The 17,500-nt window shown below is 40.1% G+C and overlaps 2 protein-coding genes across 3 annotated transcripts in view; both read right to left on the bottom strand.

Moving 5' to 3' along the window:
• zgc:113149 (uncharacterized protein LOC541363 homolog) overlaps positions 1 to 2,389 on the bottom strand; it is a 10,533-nt gene extending 8,144 nt beyond the window's left edge. The window contains exon 1 of the mRNA XM_068585114.1: positions 2,284 to 2,389. The gene's annotated coding sequence lies outside the window, so the exon portion shown is untranslated. The remainder of the gene's footprint in view (positions 1 to 2,283) is intronic.
• A 1,343-nt stretch (positions 2,390 to 3,732) lies between these two features.
• Positions 3,733 to 17,500, bottom strand: part of zgc:101731 (SNARE_SNAP25N and SNARE_SNAP23C domain-containing protein) — a 14,990-nt gene continuing 1,222 nt past the window's right edge. Inside the window, exons 1-8 of one of the 2 annotated variants that reach the window (XM_068585116.1) lie at positions 16,447 to 16,499; positions 14,734 to 14,967; positions 11,226 to 11,267; positions 10,697 to 10,745; positions 9,701 to 9,812; positions 9,161 to 9,307; positions 8,749 to 8,893; positions 3,733 to 3,892 (exon numbers count right to left, since the gene is read on the bottom strand). In XM_068585116.1, coding sequence (XP_068441217.1) covers positions 3,827 to 3,892; positions 8,749 to 8,893; positions 9,161 to 9,307; positions 9,701 to 9,812; positions 10,697 to 10,745; positions 11,226 to 11,267; positions 14,734 to 14,805 — 633 coding nt within the window. In that variant the 5' untranslated portion in view covers positions 14,806 to 14,967; positions 16,447 to 16,499 and the 3' untranslated portion in view covers positions 3,733 to 3,826. Of the gene's footprint in view, positions 3,893 to 8,748; positions 8,894 to 9,160; positions 9,308 to 9,700; positions 9,813 to 10,696; positions 10,746 to 11,225; positions 11,268 to 14,733; positions 14,968 to 16,446; positions 16,500 to 17,500 lie in introns of those variants that run through there. The other variant, XM_068585115.1, reaches the window with a different exon arrangement.

The raw sequence follows: 17,500 nt of genomic DNA on the forward strand, positions 1-17,500 counted from the left end.
CCAAGCGATTACCAGGGAAATGAAAAAGCTAATATATAAACACAGGGAGTTTAAATATTTAACAAATACAATACGGTGGTTTCTGCCCTGTGGATCATATTCTCTGACACTTGGTGGCAGTATAAAACAGTATCCAATTGTCAGACAGGTTTTTTCTTTTTCTTTCTTATCAAAATAAATAAAGGCAGGTTTCAAAGCCGCAATTGCGCGACTAGTTAATTTACCAACAGTGTGTTAAAAGCAAGTAGCGGGTGCACTTGTTCAGCCACACATTGACTCCTGTCAGCTAATGCATGGGGTCATAAAGTCAGAACCTCAAAAAGGATTTCTCCAGTCCTTTATCTTCTCGTCAAGACTCCGATGCTCTTGAAACATAAGAGTGCAACTGATGACGAAAGATGAAAGCGGGCCATAAATACAGAGATAACAGACTTACTTTACAGCTGAATCACAGCTATCTACTTATGGTCCACATCTACATCTATTTTGTACTTGTAATAGAATGAGTTTCCAATGCATCCGAGGTATTTGCGACTTTGCTGCTTTTTATATGTCGACCATTATTTGTTTTTGATGTCGACTATTACGACATTATTTGTTCTATTTCCTGGTTTTAGCTGTGTGTCTTAAACAATGTCTCATTAAAATATTGTAGGGCTTCAGCAAAGGGTGTGTGTGTGTATACATATATGGCAATAAAAGACGAGGATAAAAAGGAATGTCCTTTTTTCTGTGGGTATTTTTATGAGAATATGGCTATGTTCCACATTTTTGTCATAATGCGGGTCTGGGTCTTAGTCATGACCTGGTCTCTATTAAGGTCGTCTTGATTATAACATTGTGAAAGAACTCAAATTACCACAGTGGAAGAAAAAAAAAAAAGGAAAAAAAGATTGTTTTCACTGGCGTGTTCCTACAGCTCCTACTTCTCGTTGGATTGTAGATTTTTTACTACCTGTGTGAAGAATTACACTCCAGGATTAGTAATGTTTTATTATTCTGTAAGAGTTGTCCTTTTTCCAAGTTCAAGTGAAAGATAAAAGTGAAGCTGGAATTAACAGACACCATGTGTGTGTGGTGTGTGTGTGTGTGTGTGTGTGTGTGTGTGTGTGTGTGTGTGTATATATATATATAGCTTTGGTGAAGCTCTTTTTTAAACTCCACAATATAAATAGGAGTGTGTAGTGTTATTTAGCAGCTTAACATACCATTTACTGACTGTACATCTCGCCAATCAGACCCACAAGGAAACTGCAGAGGGCCCAAAAAAAAGCGGAACAACAACTCTATAGTTGGCACCCTTGTGGTTCAATGAAGACAGATGGTCACGTGGTCTTTTCTGGACTGGAACATGAATTCAACAGGATGTGCAACACTGTGGGGAAGCTTGAATCATTCCAGTCTTCTTTGGGAGCTAAAGCTGTAAATGTATGTAATCAAATAGTGTTTTTTAATCTTTATACAGATAGTTATTAAAAAAGGATTCTTTACTTTTACTTTATTTTTCAGACTATTTTAGTTTGTTACTATATTGATAACTGAAGTTAAATGTTGCCATGTATTCTCTCAGTGCTCTGTTATGTAGCGATCATATTATATATTGGGAACCTCCTCCAAGACCAGAAGTCAAGCTTCTCGTAATAATGCAACGTCAGCTGTATTGTTTACCACGTTTGCCTTTTTGTTCAACGCCACTTACACGCCAGTGTGGCGTCAATACATGAAGTCAAAGTGAACGTGGTATGAACAATCAACAACTATTGAGGAGGACTTCTTCATACGGGGATTTAAACTACCACTGTTTTCGGCCCAACCACGTGGCCCGTCTAAGCTAATCAGCGGCCAGCTCCGCGGGTCTTTGTTTAGCTCGTGCCTGCTGCTTCTTCCCCTGCCGATCGTGCCTTGCGGCTCGCGCAGCAAGGAGCAGCTCAGACGGACTCCGCCATCTCTCGTGCTCTAACGTTAACGCTGCATTACGGTATAATAAAAACGTCGACACAGGATCCGCGGCGGGTTTCGGTAAACATGCGTGGAATGTATAGGGTTTTTTTTTAAACACACGTTCATAGCGTGTAGTATTTGTACGCCGAGTGCCTGCAAAATGTTACACGGCGCTCGAGCTCGAAATGTCCGCCTTGCTCCGGTGCTACGCAGTTTTTTTTATGCATCGTAGCTATCACCGGTTCACGCTTTGCCGCAACGAAACACGCGCGTGGTCTGTTATTGCGAACCACTCGCGCCGTGCGGTGGTTAAAACCTGCTGAATATGTTGAAAATAATTACCAGGAAAAATGGCGTTGTTCTTTCCCTCCCCTCCTTCCTCCGTCGGTTCTCCCGAAAGTTCGGAGTGTCGAGAGAAGAACGGAACTGCGCAGACTCCGATTTTTTTTTCTTCTCTCCCTTGAACGCGCAACATTTTTGCAGCTTGCTGCGCGCCCCCAGCTGCCCCAGATACAGCGTGCACCAATCACTAACAATCCTGAAGGAATGTACCAGACGCATACATTGTGCGCAAGGACCGTTATTGTTCGTATTTCTTGAGAAACTGATGATCAAACACTGTCACGCTGCTGACAACCCCGTTTTTATTCATTTTAGCATCTCATCAATATGCATGCACTTTAGTTGCGCCACTGAACATAGTAGTCTTAAACCAGCTATGTGACAAACATGGTAGACTGCGTAGGTCAACAAAGGCCATCAGCTTTTTGTACTAATATATTATTAATAGCCGTATCTTAATCCCAGTTTTAGGCCACGCACCCACACCACAATGTATGTCAAGACCGGATGTTTCATTGCAGCTAATGAAACAATGTGAACCCGTGTAATTGGCTTTAATGAAAACACACACACACATGCGAGGTTTTGGTGGTGGCAGCAGAAGCAAAAGCCTCGTGAATCCCTTTCACGCGTTGGAACTAGATGAGAAAGATGGCGCAATCCATCGTCATTGCACCACCATTTTATATCGCGCGTGGAGCAGGGATAAGATGGAGAGGCCCAGGGAGAAGCGCAGGTTCTGCGTACGTCCGCTTGGTGTCGCCAGAGATCTTCCTCTATGGGCGAATGCGTTTTTCTTTCCTCTGGACAATACCCAATAGCGCCTGCAGAGGGCGCCATCACGCACGTGTTTCACCCTCGATGGAGCGTTTCAGAATAGAGAGAGGGGTGTGGGAAGGGTAAGTGATTATACAGAGCAGGGAGAGCGGCATTTGTTTATTTATGAGAATTTGGACATATATATTGCACACATAGAGTTATTATATCATTTTTTGTGGGGATTATTTGCCCGGTGGAAGTTAAAACGTCCGACCCAGCAAAGCCGGTTGTCGCAGGTTTTTTCCCACACTTTCATCTTTTGTGGTATCAGTTCTCAATTTAACTTTGACTCCTGCTCTCTGCTGCTGCTGGTGATGGCGCTGCTGTAGTGACCCAGTTTCCCCTGCAGGCACCATTAAAGCTTCCCCTGATATAACTCTCCGCTGAGTGACCGCATAGGCCACCTCGAAAGGGAAACAGTGTGAAAGTGACAAAAGCCCTGAAAAAAAGTTATAATAATCCAGTGACATGTAAAAGGATTATGTCGTATTAGGCTCCCTATCACGACTAGAGTAAACAGAGATAATTAACACCTCACTACTGAGAATCAGTTCCCAGAGGGACACCACAGCAATAATGTAACACGAAAGAAAACACTTCTTTAATAAAACACCTATGAAAAGTAGAGAATGATAGCAGCAACACTTTGGCAAAGCATGCAGAAGCGGAGGCTAATTGCAAGTCGGTGAATTAGTAGAAAAATGAAAATAATAGAGCACTCCATCTATCGTTTGATGAGGTTGTTAGCTTTTTGGTTGGCAGCGTCAATGCGGGACACGTTGAGAATAGCCTGCAGATGAGAGAGAGAGAAAAAAGAAACTGGAATGAGTGACGGAACCACCGGAGTCTTTCTTTCAAAGTTCAGGTTGGTTTTATTGCATCGGCTAGTCGAATACGCTCTTCCCAAAGCAGGCAATGCAAGAAAGAACAAAATAAAAATAAAGCAATGCTAAAATATTAGCATTAAAATACAGACAAATTAACCCTTAAGCAGACCTTAATCTTTTTAGATCTGTAATGATGACAGTCCACCTGTTATTTTTTGTCTTATTTATCAATAAATATTTTGGCAAAATTTTTTATTATTATTAATATTTGTCATATGTTAAAAAGGCTTGAAACTGTGTAAAAAAATAAAATTAAAGAAACATATTTGAATTTTCATCATGTTTCTCTTCTAAACAATTGAAAATGAACATGACCAAAGCTTTTGAGATTACAGAAATTAAATTCTCTCAAACTGTTTTGTTTGGATAGAGCAGAGGTAGCAACATGGTGCCCAAGAGGCATGTTCAAAAAATAGAGAGAAAAGCTTCTTATTAAATATATATATATATATATATATATATATATATATATATATTTATATATATATTTTTTTTTTAATATATATATATTTATATATATATATATATTTTTATATATATATATATATATATATATATATATATATATATATATATATATATATATATATATATATATGTATAGAGAGAGAGAGAGAGAGAGAGATATGTATATTTTTATCAACCGAACATGTTATCTACATTTTCGCGTTAAAACTCTTCTCTGTCATGTGTCACGGGTACACAGAGAGGTACACACACAGACACGGGCGCACACACAGTGAACAGAGAGAGAGAGAGAGAGAGCGCAGCGAAAATTATGCTGCTTGCTTTTCACAATGGGATTTGCTGCTTTAAGCTAATACTATTTTAAGCTAGCAGCTTTTGAAGTCTAACAGTTCATGTATGTGCGGGTCAAGACAAACAACAGGGTGCAGCCTGGAGCTCCAAAAACAGACATTTTTGACTTCGCATATCGAGAGTCTCTAGAAATATTCTTCAGAAAGACCGAAAAATGCACTGCAGTGACAAAGCCTGCACATGTTGTGGTTGTTTGCGCGTGCGCAACTCGCCGATTCTTGGCATTTTGCTAAAAGCTGATCTTTATGAGATCTCAGTGAGGTTTTTTCTGTTACGGCTCACATAGGGAAAATAGATCTCAGCTCAACATTGAGCTGTGTCCGTATCAAATCTACAACCCTGTTTTAAAAAGATGTGAAGAGGAAAGCAGATCACTGCAGCCACTAATACTAATGCAACCTGATGCTCACATATCTGCACTCATTCTGTTTGTTTTGCAAAAAAATAGTTTATTGTTTTCCACAATAAGCTATTTAGTAGTAACTCAATATTAGTTGTTTTTTGCACGGATATAACCTTATTTTCATTTTTCTAACAAAGTACCATCATTGTTGTGGAACAGTCGTAATAATTATTGTGAGGAATAATTAACAATGATATGTGATCAGACCGTCACTTCACATATATTATTATTATTATTATTATTATTATTATTATTATTATTAAAAGGTGATCTGTGCAACTTTGTTGTTCAGGAAGTTTATATCTAACAAGTAGCCCTTTGTATTATTTTATACCCTTGAAGTAGCTCTCGGTTTCAAAAAGGTTGGTGACCGCTGGCAAAGAGCATTCAGTGTTCATGTTATAGGCTTTTACATGTGTCCAAGCGGTTAAGATTGGTTTATCTCCCTCAGAGCCTTGGGCGCAACACGTCACGCTAGTTGAAATTTCCCAACTCCGGCGACAAAAACGCGCGAGTCATAGTTGTGTGAGCCAATGAGTGTTGAGATGTTCCGCTCATCACCGCCGTACCGCCATTGCTGAATCAAACTTATGCCAGTCCCCCGGAAGTAGCGCTGATGGCGGCCGTCATTCAGACGCTGTGGTGGGACTACAGATAATATGATGAACCCAGACACAAGGGCATTCGATTTTCCCATGTTTTTGGGACTTCCACAACAAGTATGAAGCAGAACTAGTGGTTCTAGGAAGCATAACTAGTGAACTAGTGGTTCTAGTAGTAGATCGCCACGTCTCCTTTGTGGCGGCGCAATTAGTCATGCTGCGTTTGGTGTGACCACTCTTTTTTTGTGGTGCGACACAACTGACGCGATAGACGCGGCGGGAAAAATCTTGTGGCGTTTGGTGTGAACACAGCATCAGAATGGCCCTCTGTCTGTTGTTTTTTCTTGTCGCCAGCAACAAGGTCCGTACTAGAAGGTTAAGCAGACGCCGGGCCTGAAGGGTTGCGAATGTGGACATAAAAAAGGCTCATATCTGACTCCAACAGTGTCTGGGTTTTCAAATGGAAACGCCCACTCACTTAGTTAAAGTAAGTGCTAAAGTAAGGTAATCAGATGATGAATAATGTAAACATTAGCACTGGGTCAACGTTGGCTGTGCGGAGTTTGTTGGTAAATTAACAGGGTTAGTTTGTTTTTTTTTACCTTGATTGGTTGAATGTCAGCGTTAGTCCTGGGTTCTACGGGGTAAAACGACAGATTTTGTCAATGTTGTTGCTCGAAAGAGAGCAAGACCACGGCTTCGGGTGGGCATGGTCACTAGTGGGCCTGCAAGACCAACACACAGTGAGCCGCACTGTGCTCAGGAGGGGCAAAGGGTCAAATTGGAGGAGCGGCACCCAAGTAGTGGGACTAATGATACCGTCATTCTAACTCTAGGGCAAGTACTCGCCATCTGGGCAGTAGCGAGAGTAGTGAGGAAATGTGTGTGTGTGTGTGTGTGTGTGTGTTTGTGTGGGGTCCGGCTCCACAATCGGTAGGAGTGGTCCATGTTTGTGGTCTGCAGGATCAGACAGGAGCTTAGCTTCAAACGCTTTTATGTTTGATGTTTGTATTGTTTTTATACTATTATTTGGTCGCTCACGTGCACAGGACATGCACTTAAGCAGCAGTCTCCAACCTATTTTGCGTCACGAACCGGTTTCGTGTCAGACAATATTTTTACAGACTGGCCTTCACGGTGTGGGCAATAAAAATGACGTAATAAAAATGACGTAATAAAAATGACGTAATAAAATGATACGACCGGAATGAAGCAATAATAAAGTGCATAAATATACATCTTACCATTACGTCAAATTAGTGGGAGCCCTGAACTGGTTTCTCTGCAAAGAGACGGGTCAGGGTGATTGGAGACACTTGACATGTGTACTTTATATCCGGTCTACTTCGTACCTTACACCTTTATGTCCAGTCTACTCCGTAACTTAGACCTTTATATCCAATCTACTGCTTAACTTAGACCTTTATGTCCGGTCTACTGCTTATCTTAAATCCCGCTTAACAAAGACAGGATGTTTGAAATAGAAGCAGAGTTTTCATGCTTTTTTTGGCGATCTCAGGATAATCTTCCTTGATTTTAGACCAAAATACTGGCAGAGTTGAAGCAGACTTTGAAGTTTTGTTTTTAGGGTAAAGTATGCTAAGAGGCTCAGACGCACAGATGGATGTATTTGGTCCTTCTTCAAAATAAAAAAATTTTAAATTTTTTTTTCTTTTAAACATTTTGAAAAATTAATTTATTCTTTCTGTGCGACCCGGTACAAACCGACCCGGGGCTTAGGGTCCGCTGCACTAAAGGCATTATGCCACACATTTGTTTGCTACTTTATTATGTTCAGAATGTTAAATACTGCTGATTCAATGCACTGATCCCATATGGAGAACCTTCGAGTGAATGCTGTATTTAGAAGATTTTCATCATTTTACCGGCAGCATGTATGGAGAGGGGTTTGTGAAAACAGCATTTTCACACAAAAAAAAGTCTACTTCAACCACAATTTTAATGTTTAGATTTGAATACATAAGGAACACCACTGGGAAACTAATATTAAAAAAACTCAAAGAAAAACAAATAAATTGGTGGTAGAGGTGTGACTGTGAAAGTGAATCTTGTCGATGGGTGTGTCCATTGCCGAACACTTTACGAAGTACACTGCAATACAGCGCACTACAATACAGTGCACTAACATCTATAGTGCACTCCGTCGCTGATAAGTGTTGTATCAAATGGAAAACTTACGTTAACCACTTGGCGGAAATGACGTACGAAAATCTGTTTTCGGCACTCGCGAAATTAAGCCGGAAGTGACGTACGCAAACCTGTTTGCGATAAAGGCGAAACTGAAACTGACAAAATGAACCCACTTCTTACCCTGTTTTTGTCTTTTGTTTACCCCTTTCTCCACACTATGTGGAAACTGCGACACCTCCACATTCGCGGCAGGAACATATAAAAAAATTAATGAAAAGCTGGCGAAAGGGCTCCTCCTCTTCTGCTACGTAGCCAAGATGGCGCCCGTTTAGGGCGAGTAGTGTCCATCGTCCACTGCATTTTTTTTACCGTTTGCAGTGCGCCATCCAGGTACCTTTAGTGCACGGAATTCTGCTGGTTTTGTTCGTGTAGCGCCCTAAGCACTGAAAATCAATGCTCAAAGTGCTCAAGTGTCCGGCAGTAGACACACTGTATACGTCACACTCCCTGCAACCCTGCACAGGCAAGCATGAGGATTTTTCTGGTTCTCTAATTCAATTTATTTATTCATTGTCTCAGTGGTGATTCTCATCTGATTGGGTTATATATTAGTTTCAGAACTCCTGTCTGCAAACAGACATGTTCCCCATGTGAATCAATAATCATGTGTGAACATGGTTCTGGGAATACGCTGCTGCTTGGTTCATTTATTTGTGGCCTAACTGTGAAGATGTTTGTTGACACTTAGTGAAACCTGCTCAGTGCTGTTAATGTGGCACGTTACCTTTCCCTGGATGCGTTCGATCTGGACGTTCTGCGTGTCGATCTCATTGCCCATGTCCAGGGCCATGCTCTTCAGGTTCCCGATGATGCTGCCGACGTGAGACAGGTTCTCCTCCATCTCATTCTCCCGGGCATCATTAGTCACCCTGAGACAGAGCAGAGTAACAAGTGTCTGTGTTTGTGTGTGTGTGTGTGTGTGTGTGTGTGTGTGTGTGTGTGTGTGTGTGTGTGTGTGTGTGTGTGTGTGTGTGTGATTATGTCTTGTGTTTCACAGCTGTCTGTACGATTCATGACCGGTGGTATTACATTACACAGCTGCCTCTCCTAACACAACAGACAAGCGGCCTACAATAACTGTTCATTAAATGTTCTTTCTCTCTCTCTTTCTCTCTCCCTCTCTCTATCTTCTCTACCTCCGTATGTGTCCTCCGCTCATGATCATTTGCTCCCTCTCATCAACGACTCGAGACGACGGCGGCTGATTGGACACAACGCCATCCTGACCGGATCCTCCGCCCCAGACTGCCTTATACGCCCCGCTCTCCTCAAAGGCCTTCAGCCTGAGAGAGAGAGAGAGAGAGAGAGAGAGAGAGAGAGAGAGAGAGAGAGAGAGAGAGAGAGAGAGAGAGAGAGAGAGAGACTCAGTTGTTAAATGTGATATACAAGAACCACACTGCACCCATCCTGGTCTTACAGCTGCAGTACAGGCTTTATTGTTTCATTGTTGTTTCATTCATTACGAGCTTCAGTGAAAGGTGTCTGTTAGATAATCCATGCTTGTAACCTCTCCAGTGTGGGTGCACCATGTGATCCATTTGTACAGGAGAGACGACAAACATGTTGTAAGCTGGTATCCAAACAGCTGAAAATCAATAAAGCAGGAAGCATGCAGGCAACAAAAGAAAGCGAAAGCAGGAATAAAAGGTGGGCTGGAAAAATCTGACACCACCTACTTATCACAGGAGCAGAGGCCACAGCACTTGCCCAGGTCAGTCAGGTTTTTCTCTGCCTCCTTCATATCAGAGTTGATCTGATCCAAGCCCTCCTCTATACGCTCCAACTGCTCTATGAGGGGAGAGGGAGGGTGCAGAGGAGGCAGGAGGAGAGGAGAAAAAGGCCGGACAAAGTTGGACACGGGGGAGTGGAAGGAGAAAGAGTGAAAAGACAATGAGAGAGGCGATGGTGGAGGGGAGTGGCAAAATCACAAACTATTTCCTTAAAGCTGAAATGAAAAAAAAAAAAACGATACACGTAAAACTAAGAAATCAACAGACAAATCATGAATAGCGTCACTCTGCACAAACAGAGACATGCGAGGCCGAGCTGTTTGCTCTGACCTCAGTAACCAGTTCCATCATGTTTTACAACTCAGTAAACGGCATTGAAAAGCAGTAATGTTTCTAAAGATTGTTCATTAAATAGTGAACCAGTTAGAATATAGAATATAGAAAAGTCTAAAGACGTCATGGAGAAACAACTGTGAGCACAACATTTTGACAAAAGATGGCTTGAATGGATGGAGGTGTAAATTGATGTTCTTATTGTGGAACTAAATTCCAAATAAAAAACCTTACTCAAGCTAATTTAATGGAACTGGGCACAATTATGTTTATTTTTTAGGCCACCAGTTAGGTAGAGGTGCGGTCCCCGGAAACCAAGACCTCCATCCTGATTGGCCAGATACACACACTACAGCATTGGGCCACGTCTGTCAGCCTCTCTCATGTCTCTGTTGATGGAGTCCATGCCTTCCTCAATATTCTCTAACTGCTTTGTGAGGAACGGGACTTGTGCAACATGGAGATGTTACAGAGTGTTCAAAGGTTTTCATACAACATGTGAACTAACTTAAAGGTCTCATGAATTATTTGTTGGACTGACTGGAAAAATGTGAGTGAACAAGGCTTAACAACGGAGAATTTAAAGAGGGACCAAACAGAACTGATTACCTCCTTGTTCATCCAGCATAACCACAGCTCGGATCCCAGCGTCTTTACTCTGCAGGAGGATTACATGAAAACCACAGATAGAGAATATACGATTGCCATGTGGTAATGCCGCCTTGTCTCAGACGTTCAGGTGTCCTTGAATGCAACACCAGTCAGACTATTAAAAAACACACTCGTGAATGTTGTAAATTGTCAATCTGCAGCAAGTTTAAAGTGACTCCTTTGATGACAGTATTTATTTTTAAAGGTATTTGGGCTTTCTATACATGTACGTCTGACCATAATGTAGTCTTTACTGCTGAGCCATTTCAGTTCTCCCTGTTGCTTTCCACGTGTGAAAGCCCAAAATGACTTTCCAGCTGCTTAAAGTCAATCACATCAAGATGACTTGTCTAAAGACGTCTCTGTACAGTAAACACAGAAGACTTGTGTAAAGAGGCTACCAGACATGATAGTAATGTATTCACATGTATAAAGATATATGTGTGTGTGTGTGTGTGTGTGTGTGTGTGTGTGTGTGTGTGTGTACCTCCTCAACCAGCTGCATCATCCGCCGTGTGCTCTCCAGGGACTGAAAGACATACAAAATTGAAGCTTCAACATACAGTAAACTGTCAAACATGGACTATTTGTTCACGGGAAAGCATATAATTCAGCTTGTATTCAGGTTTGTATATCAAATATTTTTCAATGTGAATACCAGCGAGAACTGACGTTATAATTATACTGTATATGTATATACAGTATATATACATATATATATATATATATATATATATATTTATATATATATATATATATATATTTATATATATATATATATATATATATATATACATATATATATATACATATTTGTTTTTTTGTTTGTTCGTATAATGTTTGTACATCATCATTATATCAACTGCTATTTTGACCTAAACCATAAGAAAGTCAACACAGAGCAGGGTTAATATACTGTACTCTACTCTCACACTCAAAATCCTCTCCAGCCTTCAGTCTTTCCACCCCTTGCTGTGTGTGTGTGTGTGTATTGTGTAAATATCATATCAATCCCCGGGGTCTTCCCCACCGAGGGAATGACTAAATGACAAATTGCGCTGACCTGCTGTAACCTCTAAACCCCGTGGGGTGTATCAGTGTTTAGCCACACCCACACAGAGTGGATGCCTGATGTCTACCCTGCAGAAGGTGGCACTGGGAGACCAATTGTCTCTATGGCAACCAGGTGACTCCCCTTAGAGCAGAGAACAGGTTGAGAGACATCAGCCTATTTTTAGATTCCATAAAGTAAATGTCCAGCAAACCAACTCTCATCAGCAATATATAAAAAACATATACAAAAATAGTGTCTATACTATATGTGTGGAAACTGAAAAGTGGCCAGATACAGACATGTATTTGGTGGGGAAACTCCATCGGGTAACGTTACACCAGCTAGAAATCAGGAGCAAACAAGTCACCAGCTGCTTCAGTTACTTGATCTGTGTAATTATGAACATCAAACACCGAGACTGAGAAATGGGCGCTTCCGCAGCTGTTGAGAACCCAAACAGAACATATATATATATACACATACATATTTTTATATATATATATATATATATATATATATATATATATATATATATATATATATATGATCTGGCAATCCTTTAACAGTCTTAACTATTTGATCATGCATTAACTGCATGTTGTTGTTTTTTTTGCATTGGGAGGGTCTCAATATGGGCTTACCAGTCCGGCCCGCGTGAGGTCAATCAAACATGAAAAATAAATAAATAAGATAAACGCCATAACTGCAATCTCACCGACAGGCGGTGTTGACGAATTGAGCCTGATGTGAAAGCACGTATTGTTAAGTAGCTTCTGTTCTCAACAAGCATCGAGTGCTGCAACAAGCAGCTTCGCCCAACAGACAGGCATTCTACTATACTACTATCCCGGCAGGCTCCTTGTCCAGATTGACAGGTAATCGCGCATGCGCAAACCTCCTGACCCCGCGGTCTGATGCACTATGGCAGAGCGCTTTAAGTCAGCATCACTTCTGGATCTTTATTCTTCTCTCAAAGAGGAGAACTTTCCTCACATCACAAGATGTTCAGTGCACTTTTTCAAGACAACACAGACTGGACTTTTCGCACTGAGGAAGAAAAACTGAACTTAAAACATGAAAAGCACTTATTGCTTTTGTATAAAGTGAATCAATTGCTGGTCTTTAACATACATTTTTAAGGTAAGCAACAGACTGAACATGGACCAAAGAAGGAGTGGTTTGTCCCACACAGGGGCCCTTACTACTGAACAGTACCTGTTCAGAAAAAAAAGAAAAAAGATTTATATACTATATATATATGTACTATATACTATATATATATATATATATATATATATATATATATATATATATATATATATATATATATATATATATATATATATATATACTGTATGTATGTTAATTTGCTGTTGCTCCAGAGTGCTGTTATATTGTTCTGATAACATTACTTTAAAATAAAAGTGTGCAATACACTAGTTTTTACTTCATTATTAAAATTGGCGCAAAATGATATATATTGTGATTAATTGTGATTAATCACAATCAGAGTGCCATAACTGCATTCCCTCGGTGGGGAAGACCCCGGGGATTGATATGATATTTACACAATACACACACACACACACACACACACACACACACACACACACACACACACACACAGCAAGGGGTGGAAAGACTGAAGGCTGGAGAGGATTTTTCCACGTGATTGTGATTAATCACAATATATATATATATATATATATATATATATATATACATATATATATATATATATATATATATATATATATATATATATATACATTGTGAAAAGATGATGTGCGTGAGACTCTATAAACAATTTGTCAGTAGCTCCGGACGAAAGACTGACTAAAGCACTTTGAGGAAACAAAACTGTTCTGATGAACTTTGATGGATTAAAAACAAGGGTTGTAGGTTATCAGAGGAAAACAAGGACAACTCCCAGACCGAACAACACCGCAATAGCGACCTGTCAATGACAAGGTAGCCACGCCCTAAACCTAACCCTGCTTTAAGACTATGTCGCTCTAAATAGGAACATTTATGAAGAAACGATTAGTTGGTGGATAAAAAAATTAATGAAGAAAAACTTTCATGAGATTTGCTGCTTTTCTCCCTTTTTGTGATTGTAAAATGTATGATTTCGACTGTTATAAAATAAATTATAAAATACTTGAAAATGTCACCTCAAGGTCTGGGAAGACTTTTTTCTGATTATTGACAGATTATTTCATCATGAAAATAGTCTTCTCAATAAAGTAATTTTCAGTTGCAGCCCTTGGTTTCAATACTCTCCTGTGTAAAAAAACAGATTTGAGAGCAGAGTATGATGTCACTGGGGAGTGGGCGTGTTCACTATCTCAGGGCTGAAAAATAAACCTACCCATCTACATTTTGGAAAACAGAGTTAGCTGCCAATGTTTTGGTCAAATCTTTTGACAAAGCCATTCTAAAACCACAAGATGAACCAGTTTGGTTTGACATGGATAATAACTTAACTGTAATTTAAAGGGTTTGCTGAGGGAAAAGACAAATGAGCTTAATCCACCAGCTTCCTATTTAATGAGGGAAAGAAAGCATCAATTAAATCTGGTTGCAGGGAGCCAATCAATCACAAAAGAAGGTGGTTCTACAGCACCGTAGTTCAATGATCAATTTTTGTTAGAAGCTCCTCCCATCACTTGCACATGACTTTAACCTCTGCCCATTTCCCAAGTCCTTTAAACATTGAAAATATGCACCGAGTGAAATTAAATCTGTGGCTTTTTTTTGCAGCAACTTTGGTCCAACACAATTGCATTTGAAAAGCTTGTTGCTATGTTACTTTCTCATACTTTCATCTTTCTAAATCAGGAGTCCATCTTGTAAAAGTGTGTTTTCAATATTCAATAAAGCAATTGCTTATAATGAAGGGAAGCATTCAAGATGTTCTCGAATAATAACCATTCCTTACCTCATCCGTGACCTGATTTGCTCTCCTATGCAGCTTCTGCTGCTCTGTCAGTATGGGCGGGTCTGATGCCATGTTGGGTGTCCGTACGTCCGTGTGTGTGTGTGTGTGTGTGTGTGTGTGTGTGTGTGTGTGTGTGTGTGTGTGAGTGTGTGTGTGTGTGTGTGTGTGTGTGTGTGTGTGTGTGTTCAGTCCGAGGTGATCAGATTAGGCAGCAGCATCAGGTGGTTTTGGCACCTGGAGAGCAGAGTGACACCAAGATTATTTATAATGACCGACAGTCAACAGTATCGACCAGAGAGATGAGCTTACAATGTGCATCTATTACACAAACACCCACAGGACAAAGCAAGACAAAATACAACAAGGCACAAAACAAAACAAAACAAGGCACATAACAAACACGAAGAGCAAAAACAAAAAAGGCACATATAGGCAGCTCAGGTAGATATCTACATGAAAACAGTTCATTTAGATATTCTTTATTTCTTTTCTTTTTTTAATTGATCATGTGAACCTGCGTCCAAATTTCTTTTTCTCATTTGAAAGCTTATAGATTGGTTTTCCTGTATACTCGCAGCACATCGCTAAAGGCGGCACTTTCACAACCAGAAGGATTCCAGTATCCCGGGTTCTTGCATTTTCGGAAGGAATTTTCATTATATTAAACAGGTTTCAACAAAATACACTACTTAGTGTAAAGATAAGTCACAATTCTCTAGCTCAGACTCTATTGAGTATTGATTTTTCCTGTAATTAAAACCTTATAAACCCTAATTCTTCCTCAGAAGGTCTTTTTCACTCTCAAAGTCCACGTAATCCCATTAATCAATATCGGAACCACTGAAGTTTCCAGGAAGAAAGTTAGGACATTTTTTAGAAAAATGTCTGGGGCTTAACTGGGTTAAAGAAGTTTGAACAAAAATAATGTTCAATACATTACATTTCCATATAATGGAAATTAATCTTGCGATATCATTATTATTGAGGAATCTTCCCTTGTGATTTTAGTAATTGGGATGAATACATATGACTTACTTACTCTTAAGATCATTGAATAAATACAATGGGATCTTTAGAAAACAAGCTTTATATGTGGGATCACAAACTTATTGGTGACTCAGGTATTACTTCCTAAAATTAAAAATTAATACCATTTATCGCTCTTGTGAGTAGTTACCATAGCGGCAGGGTGACAATGTCAATCACCATAGGCTCCAGGAGCTGACAATGCCAGTTAGTTAGATAGCTAGGAGCCCATTCATTTTACCCGGTAAAGGTGACTCTGACCACCTCGATCCATCTTCATTCAAAACGAAAAGCCACTACATTTATGTTTGAAGCTATTTTCCAACTCTGACTCACGATTTTAAAGCTCCTGTCTGTTTTCAGAGATCTCTTGAAACTGGGTATCTGCAAGATCCTTTCACTTGCTGGTAGAGTTCAACAACATTTTCAGGATGAAACAAACTTCTAGTTTTGAACTCATGACTTAAATTATCCAGATCCAGTAAAACCAGATTCCTCCTATCAGATAGAGTTGACTTGGAAGTGTTTAATTGCCTGTTTGTACTTATGTTGCAAATGAATAATCCTGCAAGGACACTCCTCATTTCCCTGACTTGTCCAGGAATAATTCATGACTTTGAGTTGCTTTTTTGTTTACAGCCTTGTAAATAATGAATTATTAACTGTACGGTTGGCTCCCAAACCTACACAGTGTAAAAGATGAATCCCTCCTCTCTAAACAGAAGATCAGACGTCCTCACAATGTGGGCGTCCAACCAGGTGTTGGGTCCTTACAGTATCATAAAAACAGAGCCCCGTGCACACTGCAGCTCCTCCGCACACCCTCCTTTCTTTTCAGACAATGTGGTATCAGGCTGGAGCCTCGTAATTAGACCAAACCGCTAATCACCACCTGCCGCAATAAAGAAGGGAAGGAGGGGCAGCGGCGAAGGAGAGAAAAGAAGAAAGACACCTGATGTTCTTTGGTGCAAACTGGAATCACACATAAACAGAGATGGGATTGTAACCAAAACATATATGGATTGTGTTCTGGTACTGATTAATCATTTTGTCTAAAAAAGTGTACAAAGCAATGAGACCTGTACATCTCCGATAGCAACTCTAATGCCTAAAGTTATTCCATTAATATCATGAATAAACAAACAAATATTGGTATTTTTCTGGCTGACAGTTAACTGACTAATCATGTAATCAAAGTGTATTCAATCTGTATACAACATGCTTTCTAAAAAACAACATCCAGATTTACCTTTGCCCTTGTGCAGATTTTTACAGATTCGAACATAAGTTTTGCATGTATGTGAATAACAGCAGCAACAACAAGTGAAATTCAGCAATAAGCCAGGACTGATTATGATCGGCTCAAACAGTCATCTTCACCAGATGAGATCACAGTGAGTTGCAGCAAAAGTTAGTCTTTTTATAACAGTCAAAGCTTTCTTAGTGTGGCACAATCCACCGAAATGTAATCATATGAGCATCCGACCAATGAGACGACAGCTGTCTTTGAAAAGAGTTAATTTTCCAAAAGTGTCAGTTAAAATCTCACACCGTCTGATTGGGCAGTACGTCACTGAGTCAACAGTCGGAGGGCTCGACCTCTTTGAGAATCGGCCGATGGTAAACAGTGAGGACTTCCTGCCACCTGCTGTCCCATGTGACGTCACCCGCACGCTACACACTGCTCTGCCTGCCCTTGCTGCCGACACGGCGCCATACTGCTCATCATGTGTCAAGAACT

Source organism: Clinocottus analis, unplaced genomic scaffold (genome assembly GCF_023055335.1).
Source record: "Clinocottus analis isolate CAN_PGR_092001 unplaced genomic scaffold, fCliAna1.0.p SCAF_2, whole genome shotgun sequence".
Classification (NCBI taxonomy): domain Eukaryota; kingdom Metazoa; phylum Chordata; class Actinopteri; order Perciformes; family Cottidae; genus Clinocottus; species Clinocottus analis.